The 18,588-nt window shown below is 43.9% G+C and overlaps 1 protein-coding gene across 6 annotated transcripts in view; it reads right to left on the bottom strand.

The window, feature by feature from the left end:
- KIF1B (kinesin family member 1B) overlaps nucleotides 1-17,458 on the bottom strand; it is a 79,203-nt gene extending 61,745 nt beyond the window's left edge. For all 6 annotated transcript variants that reach the window (XM_053997803.1, XM_053997806.1, XM_053997804.1 and 3 more), the window contains exons 1-2: nucleotides 17,237-17,458; nucleotides 11,805-11,987 (exon numbers count right to left, since the gene is read on the bottom strand). In XM_053997803.1, the coding sequence (XP_053853778.1) occupies nucleotides 11,805-11,910 (106 nt within the window). In that variant the 5' untranslated portion in view covers nucleotides 11,911-11,987; nucleotides 17,237-17,458. The remainder of the gene's footprint in view (nucleotides 1-11,804; nucleotides 11,988-17,236) is intronic.
- Nucleotides 17,459-18,588: the final 1,130 nt, after the last annotated feature.

The following is an 18,588-nucleotide window of genomic DNA, read 5'->3' as shown; positions in this document are numbered from 1 at the left end:
CTTGCAGTGTATTCCAGACTGCTATAACTCAACAATTTCTCATTTAAAAATTTAACACCAAAGCTCCAAAAGGTAATGGAGACATAATGCCCTGTACCTGGAAGTCCTCACCCAAAAAAGCAGAACAAATAATATAATCTCTGCTTTAGTGTCTGAAAAGGCACTACAAACTTGCCATTAGTTCCCCTTTCTTGTTTCCAGCCTAAATTTGATCCATCACATTGGAGAAAAGTAAAGTTCAGGCTCTGTGATTTATGCAAGTCATTCCATTTGGCTCCATTTTTTTTTTCTCTTTTTAAACCAATGTTGTTATTATTATTATTTTTGTTATTTTCTTAGACAGACTTTCCTGAGGGCTTCACACAGACTTCCATGTCCAGCTCACTACTTTGAAAATCACTTTTTAGGATGCATGCTTTTGTAAAGCATATCTTGAGAAGTCTGTCAGGAAAAGGAGTTTAATGTGCAGGACAGCAGCTCTGTCAGAGGTTGGGAATGCAGCTGCCTGGCCAAAGCCTTCCAGTGCAGCAGGAAAGGGTCAGAGAAAACCTCCCAGCTGCCAGGAACTCTGCATGCTGCCCCTCACCACTGTGATCCAGACACAGCCTTTGCACTCAGCCTGAAGTCTATTCACCCCTATTTCTGTTTCTTGCATACAGGCTACATCCTCCATTTTCACAATTCTCAGTCTACAAATGAATCCAGCAGAGCTGACTGGATGAGAAAATAGAAGATTACAATCTCAACAGATTTCAGCTGGACTGAAACTTTCTTTATTTGGGACACAGATCACCAGGTGGGTACTGCCAGCATTAGTGATGTCTGATGTGGTCTGGGTTTAAAACCAGTGATCAGACAGGTAATAATGTGATTAAAACACATGGAAGATGATGAGGCAAGCTAAGAAACAAGGAATTCAAACGGAGATAACTGACCTCACTTGAAGTTAGCTACTGCACCATGCATCATCTTCAGAGGGACAAGAAAACCTATGAAATCTAGCTACTTTTAAAGCAAGCTAATGGATATTTCTGAAGAAATTAAAAGACTTCTTACAGTACAGGTAAGCTTTACCCTAATAGTTCATGTGCCAAATTGGGAAAAAAAGAAATGGGGATGCAAAAATTAGACTGAGTTGGCAACACTGATTTTATGTACCATGTTTCTCAACCTGCTGTATTTTCTGCTGAACAAGGAAACAAATACAATTAAAACAGAAAGAGGACTGTTCTCAGTGTCTCCACAATATCCACAAGAATACTAACAGCTTTTCAGTTACTTTGTTTGGTTTTTAAACCACGCAAGGCCAAGATGAATTATCTTAGTGAATCATGAAATAGGTCATCATCTATCTCCTCTCCCCACAGCAGCCTCACCGCACCATCCACACACTAATGGTTTAATTACAGAGCCTCAGGAAATGAGAAAGGCAATAAGGCAGACGATCACAGCAGGAACACATTAATAGTCTTTTTATCTTACAGAATAAATTTGTTTATCTACTATTTCAAAGGTCCAATGTGGCAATTAACTCCTCTGTTTGCAAACTGACACTGCTGCTTTGTGCTGCAGCTATAATTACCAGCAGCATGGCACCGGAGCAGCTCTGAATGCTGGAGTTAGCCAGTTCCTGAGAAAATCCCTCTTTCAGGCCCCTTGCTTCACCAAGAGCCAATTTATTAGGTCATGGGGTATCTTCTAGCTTTCCACAAGCTAAGCTTTCTGCACCAAAGAGACACCGGAAGGGCTATTTCACAGAACCACTGTCTGCTACACCATTGCTACTGAAACAGGTCGCTCCTGGAACCCCGAGGTGAGAAGGATGAAACAAACTGAGGATAACATTTCTCTCCTGCAGTGCCTGAAACTTCTTCTGGGATCAAAGCAGCCAAAGTGGGGGTTAATGCCCATCATTTACCTTTGGAATGGAAGGCCAAAAAAAGGCAAGAGAATGTTCATGGGATTAAAATATTTTCTACAAATCACTGATTTGGGTGAGAGAGAACAGCTCTGCAGCAGTACCCACGTGAAGCAGCTGATTTAGTACCCACTGCCATGCCCACCTAGAGACAGAGACAGCATTTTACAAACTTAAGTCTCCCCTTACAGCTGTACAGTGAGCCAAGCTGAGCTGCTTCACACCATCTGAAGTTTCTCTAAGCGGGAGTAATTCACATATTCTCTGGAGTTCAAGCAATTTAAACAATGCTTTATAGCTACTTAGCTGTTTAAGTTTGGTGGACTTTCTGATACCCGTAACTACAAACATTTTATATCTCACTGACCAAAAAATAAGGATACACACCAAATAATCTCATTTTTTGAGTATTATATAAGACCCAAATACTGATTGGTCCTTGTACAGGACAAGTACATAGTAGGGGCAGTACAGAGGAATAAAAGGAGAAAGCAGGAGCACAATAAATGAAAGAATTATACTTTTAGATGTGCTCTGCCAACAGTAACAGACCAATCTCCACAAAACATTTGGATTTTAACATACCCTTACTTAAACAGGCAACTTCATCTTTTGGCATTTTTATTTCCACAGACCATCCCACTTGTTCCTTAATTAACATTTTATATACCATCCACCATCTGCTTTATCAGCTAGTACAAAAATAACATATACTTTCAACCTTTCAAATCTCTGAGCTCAAATTTATCCCTAGCTTTTAGCAAACACTGTAGCAATACTTGAGAGACCACTGTTGAAATAGTACCCATATATTTCATAGTATGTATTACATTGCATTCCTACTGTCATTTTGGACATCCAAATTTTTTGCCTTATAATCCAATTTTCATTTCTGAAGCTGAAATTCAAAAAGCACAGGTCAAATATGCACTTCATTTTACAATTATAATCCAAGTGTGGAGCACAGCTGAGAGCTGATGCAAAGTTAAAATCTAGGGTATTTCCAACTGGAAGCAGCATTCTGTCTTCTCACTCCTTTCTGAACACACACAAACACATTCCCACTTCAAGCCTTCATTTCTGGACTTACACTTCCAGTCTCCTTTAAAACTAACCAAGTAAACAGACAGTGGGAAGCCTACAAAGGGGAGAAAAAAAATCCACAAAAGCAAGGAAACTCAGCCAAGATCAGCCCCCTCATTCCATTCCCATCTACTCAGTCACATAAATATTTTTGCAGGCACAAAGAATGACTAGAAGTGCTTCTTAACCACTCCAAATTCCTATCAGATTATGACACTGGATTTGCAGTCCAAGCCTGCTCTGCTCTCATCCCAGTCAGTGCCGCTCCTCAGCATGTCACAAATTCACCAGATTAGAAATTATCTGCAGTTCAGTATCTGGGGATGTCCAGCACACACAATTCCTTCTAATAAGCTCTTGGAACAGAGAGAGAGTGCAGAGCACTCAAGAGGCAGGAGCTGAAATGGTTCTCCTACCCTCCCTGCATTCACAGTCAGGTGAGAGGGCTGCCCGGCTCGGCCGGTGCCAGAGCCAGAGTCACCTTGCAGGGCTCGCTGCCAGCCGCGCGTTCCTCACCGCGGGTGCTCCGCAGAGCTGGCCAACTGCAGCCTGCCCTTGGATAAACACCAGCAGCCAGGATTAACCGGGCCTTCATCCTGCGATTAGCTGGGACACGGGCTGTGCTAGCAAGGGGGGTGAAGGGACAGACACACTGAGGGTGTTTTAAAAACAAACAAACAATTCCTAATCACAAATGAAACCCAATTATGATGAAAGTCGAGTATGGAACTGGAAAAACCGACTTTCCTGGATCTGTGCAACACAGCCTGCTTTGTCGTTAACATCTGCCATTCCCATATTGCTACCATAACAGGCAATGCTGAGGGCACAAAACCTCTTTAATTTCTACATATGAAATAAAATTAGATTTCTTCTCACAAAGAGAGGCTTCACACCAGCCTCAACAATTCTCCCTGTGGCAGCGTTATTCTAGCTCAAGCACACATTCCTACCAAATGCCACCACTCAGAGATAACAGCTACCAAGAAAAGCAGTGTCTTCACTTTTGCTCTCCTTAATCATTAGTAAAGGAATAGACAGACATTTTCAAAAATCATTCTGGTCTCGACAGAACTTTGGAGGGGTCAACTTCTGGGAGAAAAATAAAAATAATTTCTATGCCTTCTTCAAACTATTTGGATCAATATAAGCAGTAGTTTTATTATGTTTGAATAAACAATTTATCCAATGAAAAAAATCTGGGGCTTTCAGAATTGATTCCACAAGACCAAATTAACATTAAATCCAGAGTCTCTTAAAAAACATGGGTCTGGAAAATATATCTGCACCATCTGTAGACTAGAATGACAACAATGGGAACATGTTCCTTACAGAGAGCAGGGTGGAGCAGGCATTCTTTATTTGCTGGAACGTGAATAACACCACAAAGACACATTTAATACAGGCGTCTTTCCTAGGCATACGCTGCAATCAGATCTATGGCCATAGTGCTTTTATAAGACAGACTTTCAGGGCTGTTATTATAAGAGATAAATGAAGGGAAATGGACACTTCCAGCTCATGAAGCAGTGCTTGCTTTTCAAAGCATTGTTTGCATTTTTCAAATCATTAAAAGGGAAGGAAACCAAGTAGAAGCTAAGAACAGCTCATTTGGAATTCAACCGGATTCTCTCCCTGCTGTGGAATTTCAGCCCTGCACTGGGAGAAAGGTTGGCTGGGGGAGGGAGTCAGGCTCAGCAGCACCAGGGCAAGGCCACCGCTCACTCACAGAAGCTGCTGGAAAGCTGCTCTCATCCTCAGCTGCTCTTAGAGATCCAGGAGCTATAAATACAGCTCTCCAGCTGGTGTTCTTGGAGAACAGCACGCAGCAGGCTCTGCAGCAGGCAGGAGCCAGCCGAACCAGACTGCTCTCCCTGGCTGAAAAGTTGACCCAGAACCATTCCCAAACCTGCGCTGTCAGTGGACTACCTGGGAATGTCCCAGAGCAGAGACAGCGTGTCAGGTCTGTGTGTGGGGCTGGGTCAGTGCTCCAGCTGCATTCTGGGCTCATGCTTTCTGCATCAAGGCAGGTAAAACAGTACCTCCCTTCACCTTCTCTGACTTGACATCGCCAATGGTCTCTCTTGAGACCATTCTCTCCTTCAGACACATGCCACAACACATTAAGAGAACACCACGTGGCACTGGAATCTTGGGGAGCCAGGTCTTAAGGATTTCAGTCTACTACTTAAGTCAGTTTGGTCAGTTCTTAACAATGGATGTCCCTGGAAGAATTTGGGCAATGAATGAAAATATCCAATTCTTAAAGTAGCTCCTATTAACAATTTACATTCTCTTTACTTCTACTTGCATACTAAAAGATGGCAGTTTACTTAAGCATTTGATAAAAAATATCACCTCTAGAGGCCTAGTTCTGTATCAGTGGGCACTAATTCTGAAGGGGAAGCATTTCACATGGAGAATCACCACTGACATAAACTGCTCAAGGTTTATTAATAATACTTCTGCTATGGTTCCATACTAACTTCATAACATAATGTAGTCTAACTGCATTTAACATCAGCTGGAACACCCTAGTCATCATCCCACAGTCTCACTCCAGAACCAGCATTTGCATCTCTAGCATTTAAAGATCATTAAATGTTCATCTTCCCCCAGCTCCCAAAGTCATCCTCTAAATTTTTTTAACAGTGCAGAATTAACACTTCAAGCTATTTTTATTCAATCGTGAGAAAGGCTTTAGAAGGAAAATCAAGCACCTAAAAAATCCACATTTTTATTTCTTCTCCAAAAAAATATTCCAGGCTTGTAGCAAAACATATGAGCTGTCAATACTGCAGGGCATTCAGAGACAATGACTAAGAGAGACTTGTGGACACAGAAATCCCTAATGCTAGAAAACACAGAGAACTCTAATGCTCATATTGGTAAGAGGACAGTCATCAGAAGAGTCTGGGTATCCTCTGCTATTGTGACCTCTTTGACTTGTCTTTCAAACCTCAACCACAAGACCATTCAGGCATCCTCCATGTGACACCATTTATCTTCCCATAAACAGCCTGTTTTGATAACACACCCACCGTGTGCAGTGCAGTATTATCATATTGACAAGCATTCATTTAGCTTGCACCACTAACAGGGATTTACAGACCAGAAAAATCAGGGAAGGGGTGAAGTGAAATTCCTGCAATGCTGTTTATTTGCCCAAGACTACCCCATCATCCAAGATACCACTAGAAAACACTAGAAACACTTGGAAAAATAAAAATAAAAACCCAAGAAAACCAAGCTGTATGCTTTAAGAACCAATGCTTTTTGGCAGGCATCAGAAAGGCAATATCCTTATTTTTTGAGGTATCTACAATTATTATTTTCATAAGACAGATTGAGAGTCAAAAGAATATCAATAAATGAGATGGCTAAATTATTGATGAGGTTACCTTACTCTATGAACCTTTCAATAGTTTTGACTTTTGTATTGTATTTCAAGTACCACTAATTTAGACAAACATGCAATAGATCAAAAGTGTTTTAAGTTCAGTCCTGCTTTCCCACCCATTTTTAATTTGCCCCAGAACAACTGCATAAAGCAGCACACATCTTACAGAAAAAAAAAAAAAAGGAAAGAAAAACCAAAACAAAGGGGAAATGAAAATTAGATGTTTCTGTATTTGGTTTTTTGGTTTTGTTTTTTTTTTTTTTTAATTTAAATATTTACATCTAGATCTGAGGTTTGTACACTTTAGGGAGAAAAAAACCCCAAACAACAAAGCAGTATTAGAAGAAATACATTTTTTTTTCCCTACAACCTCTACAAATTAACTCCAGAATGTCTTACCAAGGTTTTCTGATGCCAAGGATGCCTGGATGAGAAGCTGACAGCCATATGTCCACAGCAGCAGATGGGATTATTGTTACTGGCAGATGGGACCACTCTGCTAGGCCTATTTTTATTAAACACCCAATACCTTCAGCAGCCACAAAAGAACCTGCCAACATTACTGAAACACAGAGACTAGTGCTGAGCTAAAATCCCTATAGGTAATTTTCAGTGCTGACCTGAGGATCCAGGTGCACTCAGCCCTTCCAAGATAACCTGGGCTGTGCAGGTGCACCCTTCCACTGGTGTCCTTTATGACAAATCAGAACACACAATAATCATAGATGAGCTATACTTTGGGAACTTTGGTTTGCTCTGTCACTTGCACAGACAAGATGCTAACCCTTATTTTCATTCATCTAGTGCACAATTGCAACAGATACGTTCCACGTAGAATACTTCCTTATTATCTTGTTTCATTTTTTATACACATATTTAGATTTTTAAAAGAATAAGCCTGCTGGGCTCTTTGCTAGTGATTAGTATCTAAATGCTGTCTTGTAGGTAATAGTTTGAATCTCTGCTTCAATTTAATTTGGTTTTATTTATGCATTATTACCTGCATTTACAGGCCAGATTATCAAATCACTTCCACAAAAAAAACCACAAACACGCAAAACAAACAAACCAACCAACCAAAAATCCAAACCAAAACAAAAATCCCTCAAACAAACAAAAGCCAAACCAGAAAAAGCCCAACACTCGGGGAGTCTTTAGGCACAGAACAACTTCTTTTTTCAGCTCAATAACCCAAGGCAGCAGCTGCCAACGTTGTTTATATTTGTTATGTCTGAAAAGCCTGTACAAGAATGAGCACAAGAACTACTGACACACAAAATACTCTTAGATCTATAGCTCAGCTTTCATGTATTACACTCCAGAATCTTTTTCCCACTCACCACAAAAACAGTCTTTAATTAACTGGACAGGAATAAGTAATTAATACATTGTGGGCAAGATACATTGGTGTAAACCTTTCTGAAAAAAAACCTGGAAATAGCAGGAATTAAAGACAAAACATATTCAATCAAGATATGCTGAAAACCATACCTTAATTATTAATTTCAAAAAGCCACTTGTGAGTTTGGCTGTGATAAGCCACCTATTCAGTAATTTAAAGAATATGCTCTTCAGAACAGAACTCCAAATGAAAACATCCTTTCAGCCAACTGAATTCAATTGCTTAGCAGGTGCTTTGGAAAACAAAGTTTATGTTTCTTAGGATGATTTCTAAGTTATAATTATTTAAAAAGAAAGCCTTTTCTGAAATTAATCCCACTCAGTTACTGTTTTGATGGAGTTTTCTAATTACTAATTTGATGGTGACATTACCTCTTTGGAAAATATTCTGCCTTCCCAAGTTAACTTAAATAGCAGAATTTTACAGCTTCTAACTTGTCCTGTCTCTAAGATTCCTCCATTACCTTCTCTTCCCCTACCCCCACTTGTCCCGTGTCCACTGAAGAACTTCTGGCAGTATCATTCACATGGATCCCATCTGCAAATAGATATGATCCGAGCAGCAGTGGCCTTCTGCCAAATTCCAGCCCTTAATGCAGTCAGCATACACACGTGACTTCAGCTCAACTGCAGAATCTCAGTTTTGAAACATGTATTTGAGACATAAACACTGACAATTTAAGTGCAAGATGCATAATAGTAGAACAGAAAAAAAAAAAAAAACAAACAAGATGTTCAAGTACTGATTTCAAAATTTCCATACTTTGTATCCTTCCAGAAGAAAAACAGAAGTCCCAATTACTCACAGTAAGTGTCCTTAATACTGTGGGTTAAAGATCTTAGTATGAATTCTCTTTTTCTGAGATTAAGACATACCTAGAACTGTATTCAGGTACATTGTCATTTTTAAACAGTGAGAAATTATAAAAACAGAGACCTACTATGGATCTTGATTAAAGGTCTTGATCTCCTAGTAGGAAATGACATTAAAGTCAGATAGGATAACAAGTAAATTCTGCAGAAGTGCACAAGCAAATTATGTTGTTTTGCTTCTAAGGCAAAGAACTGTGTACTGAAATTGAGCATAAGCTTCCTAACCCAGAGGGACGTTTTGCTTTGCTGGCAAGCACCCTGTGAATGACAGGCAATCCCCAAAGCCATAAACAGCCAAATTCACACAAAAACTGTCGAACAAAAGCAGCATGTCAGGCAACAACCCTGCTGGCATTCTGACTTCAAGAACCTACTTCATTATGTATGTCAAAAAACACTCCTTTTTTCACATATTCATCTAAAACTATTTATAAATAAAGTACACCTGTCACACGCTTTATTATCTGTATCTTTATACAGTTTTCCTTAACATAATCCTGAGCACTTTGCCTCAGTTTCACTGTAATACAGTAATCTCTGCCAATGCATTTACAAAACTCAGACTTGGACAAAGTTTAAACGCAGGACCCACAAGGATTTGCAGAATAGCACAGTCAATCAATACATACAGAATTAAAAGTTCAAGTAACTGTCAAAATCCCTTCTTAGCTATCACACTTCACACTGTCTCATCAATCCGGTGTCACGACAGTCCATTAGGCTTTAATTCCAAGATAAGGGTACTTTAACTGCCTTGGAGGCTTAAAATAGTCACTACTCAGTGTATCACCATCCTCTCAGGTTTGCCTCCTGTCAACTTGATCAGTGCACAAGTGAAAAAATAACCTTCTCAGAGGCAAGATATCTAGACCTTGATCACTTCACTGGCACATCTGAAGGTGTGAAGCAGGAACTCCTTAGTCTAGAATTACTACTGAATTCCCTTTATTTTCAAATTGCTGCATCAGATATGAGTCTCAGATACACTAATGTCACTTTATGTGCTCTGCTTTTAGTCAGCAAGTCTGGAGCTTAATAATGAGGAGCTCAATAACATAACTGTGGGGCTGCAAAAAACTGAGCATCATGAAAATGAAAGAATCTTTGGCAGAACAGCACTTATGCCCCCCAAATCTAACACGTAGCCTAAAGGCATACCAGCTGAAGCATTTCAGCTGGAAGTTATGTGTGTCAGACAACTTGGTTAGGAAGATTCTTTGGAGAGAAGATTTCTGCTGGATTTTTTTCCCCACCAAACAATGCCTTATTCATATCCTTTATTATACAATCCTCTTCTGTTCAAATTACTCCTCTGTCCATTGCTTTCTTGTATTTCTCCTCTAAGAGGGAAATACAGGGAAAAAATATCCCACAGAATGTAACAATGTTTAACTATTGCAACTGATGATTCCTTTCCACAGCCTGTAATGTCCCCAATGACTTAAACCCGACCATCTGTCACATCACCCAGCTTGATCAGAGCCACAGCATTCAAATAAAAGGCTGCAGATTAGAGCACTTCAGAGTATAAAATACAGCAAAAAGAAATCATTTCTGTAAAGACATTTCCAATTAGATAATTCTGAAGTATTTTCCTCCTCTTGAAGGCTGATGCAGTTTTTTGGAAACTGAGGCGCAGCTCCAGCATTCAGAAACAGAAGCAGTGTCTGGCCCAGGCCACAGCTCCAGCTCAGACAAACAATCTGCCAGACACTGACTGGTCACCCTTTGTGCTGTGCCACAAACAAGGTGCTTCCACAGGCTCCTGCAATTCAAACACCTTAAGCATCTAAAATTACTGCTGTGATGACTGCAGCAAGAAAAGCTGTTACAGAGGTACCCAGTGGTGCTGCTGGAGCCCAGGGCTTGGTGGAATTTCCATAACAAATGTTCTCTAATGAAGTCTACAGTTCTTGCATTCTACACTGGGATCCAATGATGGGATACAAGCACCTGTTCTACATGAGATGATTTCAAACCCCTCCCACCCCTACCTTAAATGGAAATTTTGAAATCCAATCACAAAAAAGCTTCTCTGGGTAGTATTGCACATAAGGTCTGAAGACAAGAACTTTCTGCACTAAAAAACAAGCTCTCTTCTCTGTGACACCTATCTTCCAATGAAACCACAAACACTATATAATTTAAGTGACCACAACCAGGATTTAAATTCCATTGCAGAAGCACAAGCAGGCTGACGTACAACCTTGGCTAAAAAAAAAGGGAGAGGCCTGTATGAAACCTCCTTTGTGTTAACAGGCATGAGTAAACACTCAAGTAATCAGACAGCGAAATATCTCAGTGCTCTTGGAGTGTTGCTTTCTACAGCTGCAGACAAGATGGCTCTACTTGATTACCTAACAATGAAAAACTGCCCCAAGAAGAGCAGTTTATAGGCAGAGCTGTTGGGAGCGACACTCCCTCAAATGCTGTCAATACTGCCTTGACGTCAAGTATGAAAAACAACCAACCCAACAACCAAAAGAGGTGTGCCCACACACAGTTTCCCACAGAACAGTGTTCTCCAAACTACACTCATAACAATTATATAGGAAGCTTAATACTTCTAATTGGTTAGAAAAGAAGATGATTTTACATAGTCTGTTATTTTGCTGTGGTTTAGACATCTGCTCTGGAAAGCATAAAACTTAATACCCTTTTCATCTCAGCTTTCTCACCCAAATTATGCTCTTAACCAAAAGCACATACTGCAGAATAAGCACACCAAGAATTAAAGCACCAGATCCAAGCAGGACTTATACCCCCACAATTATCATGTGGTGGGCTGCAATGTATCCCTCTATCTGTCTACCCACATGATATTCCCAAACACTGAAGTTCACAAAAAGGTTTTCACTTTGGTACTCCAATCCTTCTGTAGAATTTTCAGATCAGCAGAAGCAAACACCATGAACAACCCCATAAAAATCAAGATACTTGTGATTTAGACTTTCTAGTCACATTCAGAGATAATCTAGTATGTAATGACAGCCTCAGAAAAGCAGAATAACCGAAAGATTAATTCTAGCTGATACAATGTACACAGTTCTCAGTCTGACAGAAGAAAATACTGAAGTCAAAATTTTGGGAACAGAGGAAGACTCTCTTACAAGATTAAAATAAACTTACTGGTTGAATTGCCTTGCATCTGGATGATACATTTGGACTCCTTGCTGGTTTCTCGGGAATTGAAAGGCCGGACCCGAACAGCCACCTTCACTGAAGCCCCCGACATCCTGGCTGCTGGCAGTACCAGTCAAGGAACTGAAAGTGATCAGGAGCCTTTCAAGTTATCCTTCCTGTTGGTGTTTTCTAAGGAGAAAAATATCATTTAGTTATTTGTAGCTATTGTATTCAAGATGTTGATAAAATTAGGAAGGTTCAAAGTTACTTCATAAATGCAATTTCTGCTTTGCAGATCACCCTCCCTTACCCACAAAAGGTGTCACTTCAAAGCCAGAACTGGAAATACACTTATCAGCACCTGTTCACTGTCTCCCTAATCAAAAGTTTCTGTCACCTAAAGCAGTTATTTTGAAGCATACAAATATTTGGTTTTCACACAATTTCATACATTTCTTTTCTGGAAGAAAACCAATACTTGGTTTTCTTCCAGAAAGTAAGGATGCCAATACCAAAATAAATATCTGGTTACAACATGTGTTAGGCTTAACCCAACAAAGATAATTTTAGCAGTAAAGACACAGCTACTTAAATTTCATCATGAGGCAGTGACCATATACTCCATACCCAGGCTCTCATACTGCCAATCCTTGCTGCCGCAATGCTTTAGCAATAATATTAAAACTAACTCAAGTGTCATGGGCCGCAGCACACTAACTTTAAATACATATGACTCCAGAGAAAAGGGTGTACCCTTAAAGAGCCCCTTGCAGTCCTGGGAAAGTCCTCTTCTCGAAGGAAATAACAACTCATCAACTACTTGTATATCTACTGATTAAAGGACACACTGTAAGGAAGAGGAGGAATCAAGAATTATTGCCTTCAGGGTAAATATCACTATCTATGTTCAGGCAAATGTCCACCATTAAATTAATCTCCCTTATCAAAATACTTGTTCAAATTCTACCACATCTAAATGACGGAGCACTTTCGTTGCAGGGAACTATCCCTGACACCCACTATCCAAACTTCAAGGCATGTCTGAGACATTGTTGGAATGTGGGGCTACAAAAGACTGGTTTGTTTGTATTGGGGTCAACCAGCCTTTTCCATTAGAAGAAATGTTTTCAGTTGGTCCACTACTGAGAAATCCAACTTCCTGCCACAGGACACGGTCAGTACTGAAGTCTAACAGCCTCAAAAATCAACAAGATTCAAAGAATAAGTTCTACTATAAAGTTCCTACCCTCGGCTAGGAAAGCTTCCATGGCACAGACACACAGAATCTAGATGACTATAGTGAGAAAACATTATTTATGTTTGATTTATCTTTATATCCTAAATATCTGCTACAGCCACTGCTGAAGAGAGGACTCAGAGCTGGACTAATCCTTGGTCTGACTCAACACAGGCATTTCTATCTGGAACCTGCCTTACCCTGGGCAGAACTCAACTCTGCTCAACCATGCACCCAGGAATCCTGACATCTCTGGTTATCAATACCACGTATCTGGGGAAATGCTCATTTCAGGGTTGTGATCACAGAAGTACAAAAATTACTAGCAGGTCTAAAGCAGAAGCATTTCAGATTTAAAGTAAGTTCCACACTTGGTAAAAGTACTTATATATGCTTAATTTAAATTATGACACATTTTCCCACAGTACAAGAAGTCTGTAATAAAACTGTAATACTTCATTAATGCCATCACATGGTGAAGGCAGAAATTAAATTACTTCCCCAGGTAGAAGCAATTTAAAGCATTTCTTCTTTTCACAGGTACCTGAGGTATCTCATCAGACTAGAAGAATGTCTTTAGGAGCAAGCCAACTGAATCTCAATGTCATTGGTACATCACACTGGTTGAGCAATGATTAATGACACAGCCACACCATCAGCTCGGGGTTAGTATGGAATTTTAAAAAGCTTCACTAAAACCCTGAACACAGAATAGAGCAGAAAAGTACTGGGAATGAATTCACATGATGTTCTGGGGTGTTCTGGAGACTGCTTCTCTCCCTCTTGCTCAGAGGCGCCTACTTTTGTGTGGAACAAAGTATCAAACACACAGGTTCATTATAAACTTCCACCCCCAGAATCCACCCAGTGGGTTTCGGCTCTCCCTCCCCAACAGGCCCCTTGCACAAGTCCCTGAGCCCTCTCACCACAGCCAAGTGACAAGATAATCCCGACACAGCCCACAGCTATTATTCAACCGACCCTGAATGCTGCTGTTAGAAACAGCAACGTCACTGTACGTGGCCACACAGCGCCCTGTTTGTGAAACACTGTTTAATCATCTGTCAGGTGCAAAACGTCCATTTTTGTCAAGTTCACAGTGACACAGTTCACTTTGTCCAATGTGTCCTTACAATACTGTTTATGAAATGTAGGGGGTTTGTCTTCCCTTCTTACTGTGGAGTCCCACAAAGAATTTTTTTCTGATGTTTTCATAAAAACAACGCTCAGAACACTGCATTAATTTCTACAGATATATCTGGGAAGCTGACAAATAGAGGGTGGGATGAAAGAATAATCTATTTTTACATATAAATATATATGTATGTTCTCAAGTACCTCTAAACATCATATTCATAATAAGAAAGCATGAAAGTCACATTTCCAGAGACTCCATATGCACTAGCTAAGTGACAGACTTGTTTGAAACACAACTGTGTAGAGATTCTCACAGAACAGATCACAAAATCACCTGCCAACATGAAAATTTACCTGCTGGACTTCTGCAGTTACCAATCTTTCCCAACCCTAACTTTTGTGCTGATGGAAAATCAAATGTGGTATAATTTAAAATCTCTTTTGTTCTCAACTCTGCTATTTTTCATACCTGAAGTAAGCAAAACACCTACCCATATTTGCACATGGATTTCGGATGTTTTGAATATCAATTCATTATGCAAGATTTAATTTTCATTTTTAAGAAAATTACCAAAACCAACATAATTTGCCACACTTTCCATACGTTTAAGCTGTTGGGGTTTTGAGGGTTTTTTCCACTTACCAGTTATCTTAACTGGTTGTAATAATTTATAAAGGTAGCACTGCCCTCATCACACAGAATGGTAAAATAAGGCAAAATGAGCTCCAAGTTACACAGCATTACAGATAATAAACTGCAACTGGTTTTTCAGGGTTCACATTTAGCAGTAGTACCATTTCCTACTACAAAACGCTGACTACAGAGTGGAAACATAACTTGAAAAGAGAAAACCAAAATATGCAATACAGTTTGTGGTACAGATTTAGAAGAACAATATTCTTAAAAGACAACTTTTTTAAAATGCTCATTATAGGCTTAGAAGGCTGCCATCCATGCTAGAATGAATCATCTCCCTAATGTCTTGGAAGGAATCTACTAGCTGTGTCTCTTTTAATGTTCAGTCTGCATGAATCCAGCCATGAACCAAGAAGGGAACTGCGTGTGTGTCTTTGAGGTGATCTACCCTGGCTCCAAAACAGGTGGTAGATGACAACTGAGTTGTTTAGTGAGCTTCATCAGCAAAAAGCAAATCCTACATCCTAGTTCTACACCTATTTGAAACTAAAGATACCCACCCTCTAAGTCATACCGTGAGGTTTTAATATTAAAAGGTGTCATTAAATCATCTAAATATCTCGTCTGTTTACTGGTATTCAAGCTGACAAACCCAATTGTGTTGATGAATCACCCTTCACAGGCTCAACTAGATCCAGGCTTTCACAAAAATATCTGAATAAACATTAAGACTTGAATACTTGGATGTATCTGAAAGTTTTGGCAAACCAGTTTTTATGCAATGTCAAAATACAAACACATTGCTATTTATTTAAGTAAAGTTACAAGCAGAGCAGGGATTTCGATTCAAATTATTATTTATACATGCAGAGAAGTCTGCAAAAAGCTCAAGGTGGTTACAAAACAATGTTCAAAATCTGTACCTCTGCATTCAACAAAAAAAAAAAACACCCATACCCACAAATGAATTTTATCACAAATAAATTTTAGCACAAATAAAGAATCACTTTTATTTAAGGGAACTAGTCATATACCAGATAATTGTGTCACATCTGCATATCACAGAATGTGCTAACTTTGAAACAAAAAAAATGGCTTGTAACTTAATCAGTGCAAGAGCTCTAAAGAAATAAAACAAGGACAGAGATTAGCACACGGAAAGTTGGCAAAACAGCTGTTTGGGGCAGCAGGCGAATCTGAACAAGGGGCCCCAGCAGAGCCAATTTTAGGTGCTGCATGAAGCTCGGGCAGTGCTGACAGCGTGACGATCCCTCAGCTGAACTCACACACACGCTCTGCTATATCTGGACCAGGTGGAGATGCCAGATCGAGCAGTGCTGCAGAACTTGGCGACGCACCGAAACCTGATCACATGCACACATGGCTATTTACCAACACCGGATTGTGCAACAGCAAAAAGAACTGAGCTAAGAAGGAGCTGGAAGCGAAGAGAAATACCGTCTAGAATTTAGAATTTGTTATGAACGCATTTACATTCCAGAAAGCAGACATAAATTCATCATCTGCCTCCGGCGAGTCCTCCAGCGCAGGCGATGCCCCCATCGCGGGGATGGCCCCGAGCGCCAGGCCCGCTCCGCCGCCCCCCGCCCGGGCACGGGGACTGCCCGCTCATCCTGACAACATGGCTGCCCGCGCCGCGCCGGGCCGGGCCGGGCTGGGCTGGGCCCCCGAGAGCCGCTCCGCCGCACTCCCGCACCGCGCCGGGCCGGGCCGGGCCGGGCCCCCGAGAGCCGCTCCGCCGCACTCCCGCACCGCGCCGCGCCGGGCCGGGCCGGGCCCCCGAGAGCCGCTCCGCCGCACTCCCGCACCGCGCCGGGCCGGGCCGGGCCGGGCCGGGCCCCCGAGAGCCGCTCCGCCGCACTCCCGCACCGCGCCGCGGGCTGCGCCCCTCCCGGAGCGGCGCCCGCCGCCTCCGCCCCATCCCAGCCGCAAAGGGGAGAAGGGCGGCGGAACGGCGGGCGGCATCCAGCCGATGGAAGAGCCGGGGAGCGGCCGCCCGGGGAAAAAGGAAGGAGGGAGAAGGGAAGGAAGAAAGGGAAGGGAGCGAGGGAAGTGTCCCGGGGGACGCGGAGATGGCATCGGGCAGACAGCAAGGCCGAAGGGGCCCCACGCCCTTGCGCCGCTGCCCTGACAGCTTCAGAGTATCCAGTGCTAAGCATCCATCCATCCATCCATCAGTCCGTCCGTCCACCCACCCATCCATCCATCCATCCATCCATCCATCCATCCATCCATCCATCCATCCGTCGTCCACCCCCCCCCCGCTCCCGGCCTCAGCCCTCCGCGGGGCCCCACAGATGCGCACGGCAGCATCGCCGCCTCCCCCTCCGCATTACGGCATCAGCCCCGCACCCCCGCCCCGCTCCGGCCGCCGCCGGCGCAGGGCCCCTCAGCGCAGCCCCTCACCTGGCGCGGGGTGTCCGCGGGACGCGGGCGGTGCGGCGTCAGCAGCCGGCGGAGCAGCGCAGCGACAAAAACCCGGCCATCCCCATCGCCGCCTCCACCGAGGCCTGCAGACCCCCCCGCTGCCGGGAATGGAGCGGGAAGGGCGAGGGAGGGAGGGGAGAAGGGGAGGGAGGAGAGCGAGGCCGCGCCGGGAGGAACGGGCGCCGCGCTCGCCTCAGCGCCGCTCCCGCACTGCCGGAGCGCGGGGGGAGCGCCCGCCCCGCGGGGGGAGCGCCCCCGCTCCGCCAATCGCCGCGCGCCGCCACGCCCCCTCGGCACAACCCGCCAATGGCGCTCCGCGGAGCCCGCGTGAGCCCGCCCCCGGCCTGTCAATCACAGCCGGCCGCGCCGCCAGCGCCGCCCGGCGGTGCCCGGCCGCAGCGGCACCGCCCTCCGAACCGAGCCCTACCGCGCAGCGCGGGCGCGGGGAGGCGGCCCCTCGCCAGCCCCAGCCAATCAGAGCCCGCGATGCAAATCACGTCTGCGCCCTCGGAGCCTATCGCGAGCGGGGCCGCAGCACCGCCCGCCCGCCGTGTCCGTGCGCGCCCCGAGCCGTGAGGGGAGGCGAGGCCGGAGGGCGGGATGTGCGGGGGAAACGGGATAAAATCGGCCGGGACACCGCCGGTGTGCGGGGAAACGGGATAAAATCGGCCGGGACACCGCCGGTGTGCGGCAAAACGGGATAAAATCGGCCGGGACACCGCGGGTGTGCGGAGAAACGGGATAAAATCGGCCGGGACACCGCCGGTGTGCGGCAAAACGGGATAAAATCGGCCGGGACACCGCCGGTGTGCGGCAAAACGGGATAAAATCGACAGGGACACCGCCGGTGTGCGGCAAAACGGGATAAAATCGACAGGGACACCGCCGGTGTGCGGGGAAACGGGATAAAATCGGCCGGGGCACCGCCGGTGTGCGGCAAAACGGGATAAAATCGGCCGGGGCACCGCCGGTGTGCGGGGAAACGGGATAAAATCGACAGGGACACCGCCGGTGTGCGGCAAAACGGGATAAAATCGGCCGGGACACCGCCGGTGTGCGGGGAAACGGGATAAAATCGGCCGGGACACCGCCGGTGTGCGGCAAAACGGGATAAAATCGGCCGGGACACCGCCGGTGTGCGGCAAAACGGGATAAAATCGGCCGGGACACCGCCGGGTGTGCGGCAAAACGGGATAAAATCGGCCGGGACACCGCCGGTGTGCGGGGAAACGGGATAAAATCGGCCGGGACACCGCCGGTGTGCTCCGGGGCAGCTGCGCTGTCGCTGTGGGAACGCGGGGTCTGAGGCAGCGAATTCCCCAGCTGCCGGC

This window comes from Vidua macroura, chromosome 23 (genome assembly GCF_024509145.1).
Source record: "Vidua macroura isolate BioBank_ID:100142 chromosome 23, ASM2450914v1, whole genome shotgun sequence".
NCBI classification, from domain to species: Eukaryota; Metazoa; Chordata; class Aves; order Passeriformes; family Viduidae; genus Vidua; species Vidua macroura.
This window is presented reverse-complemented; position numbering and strand designations above follow the sequence as displayed.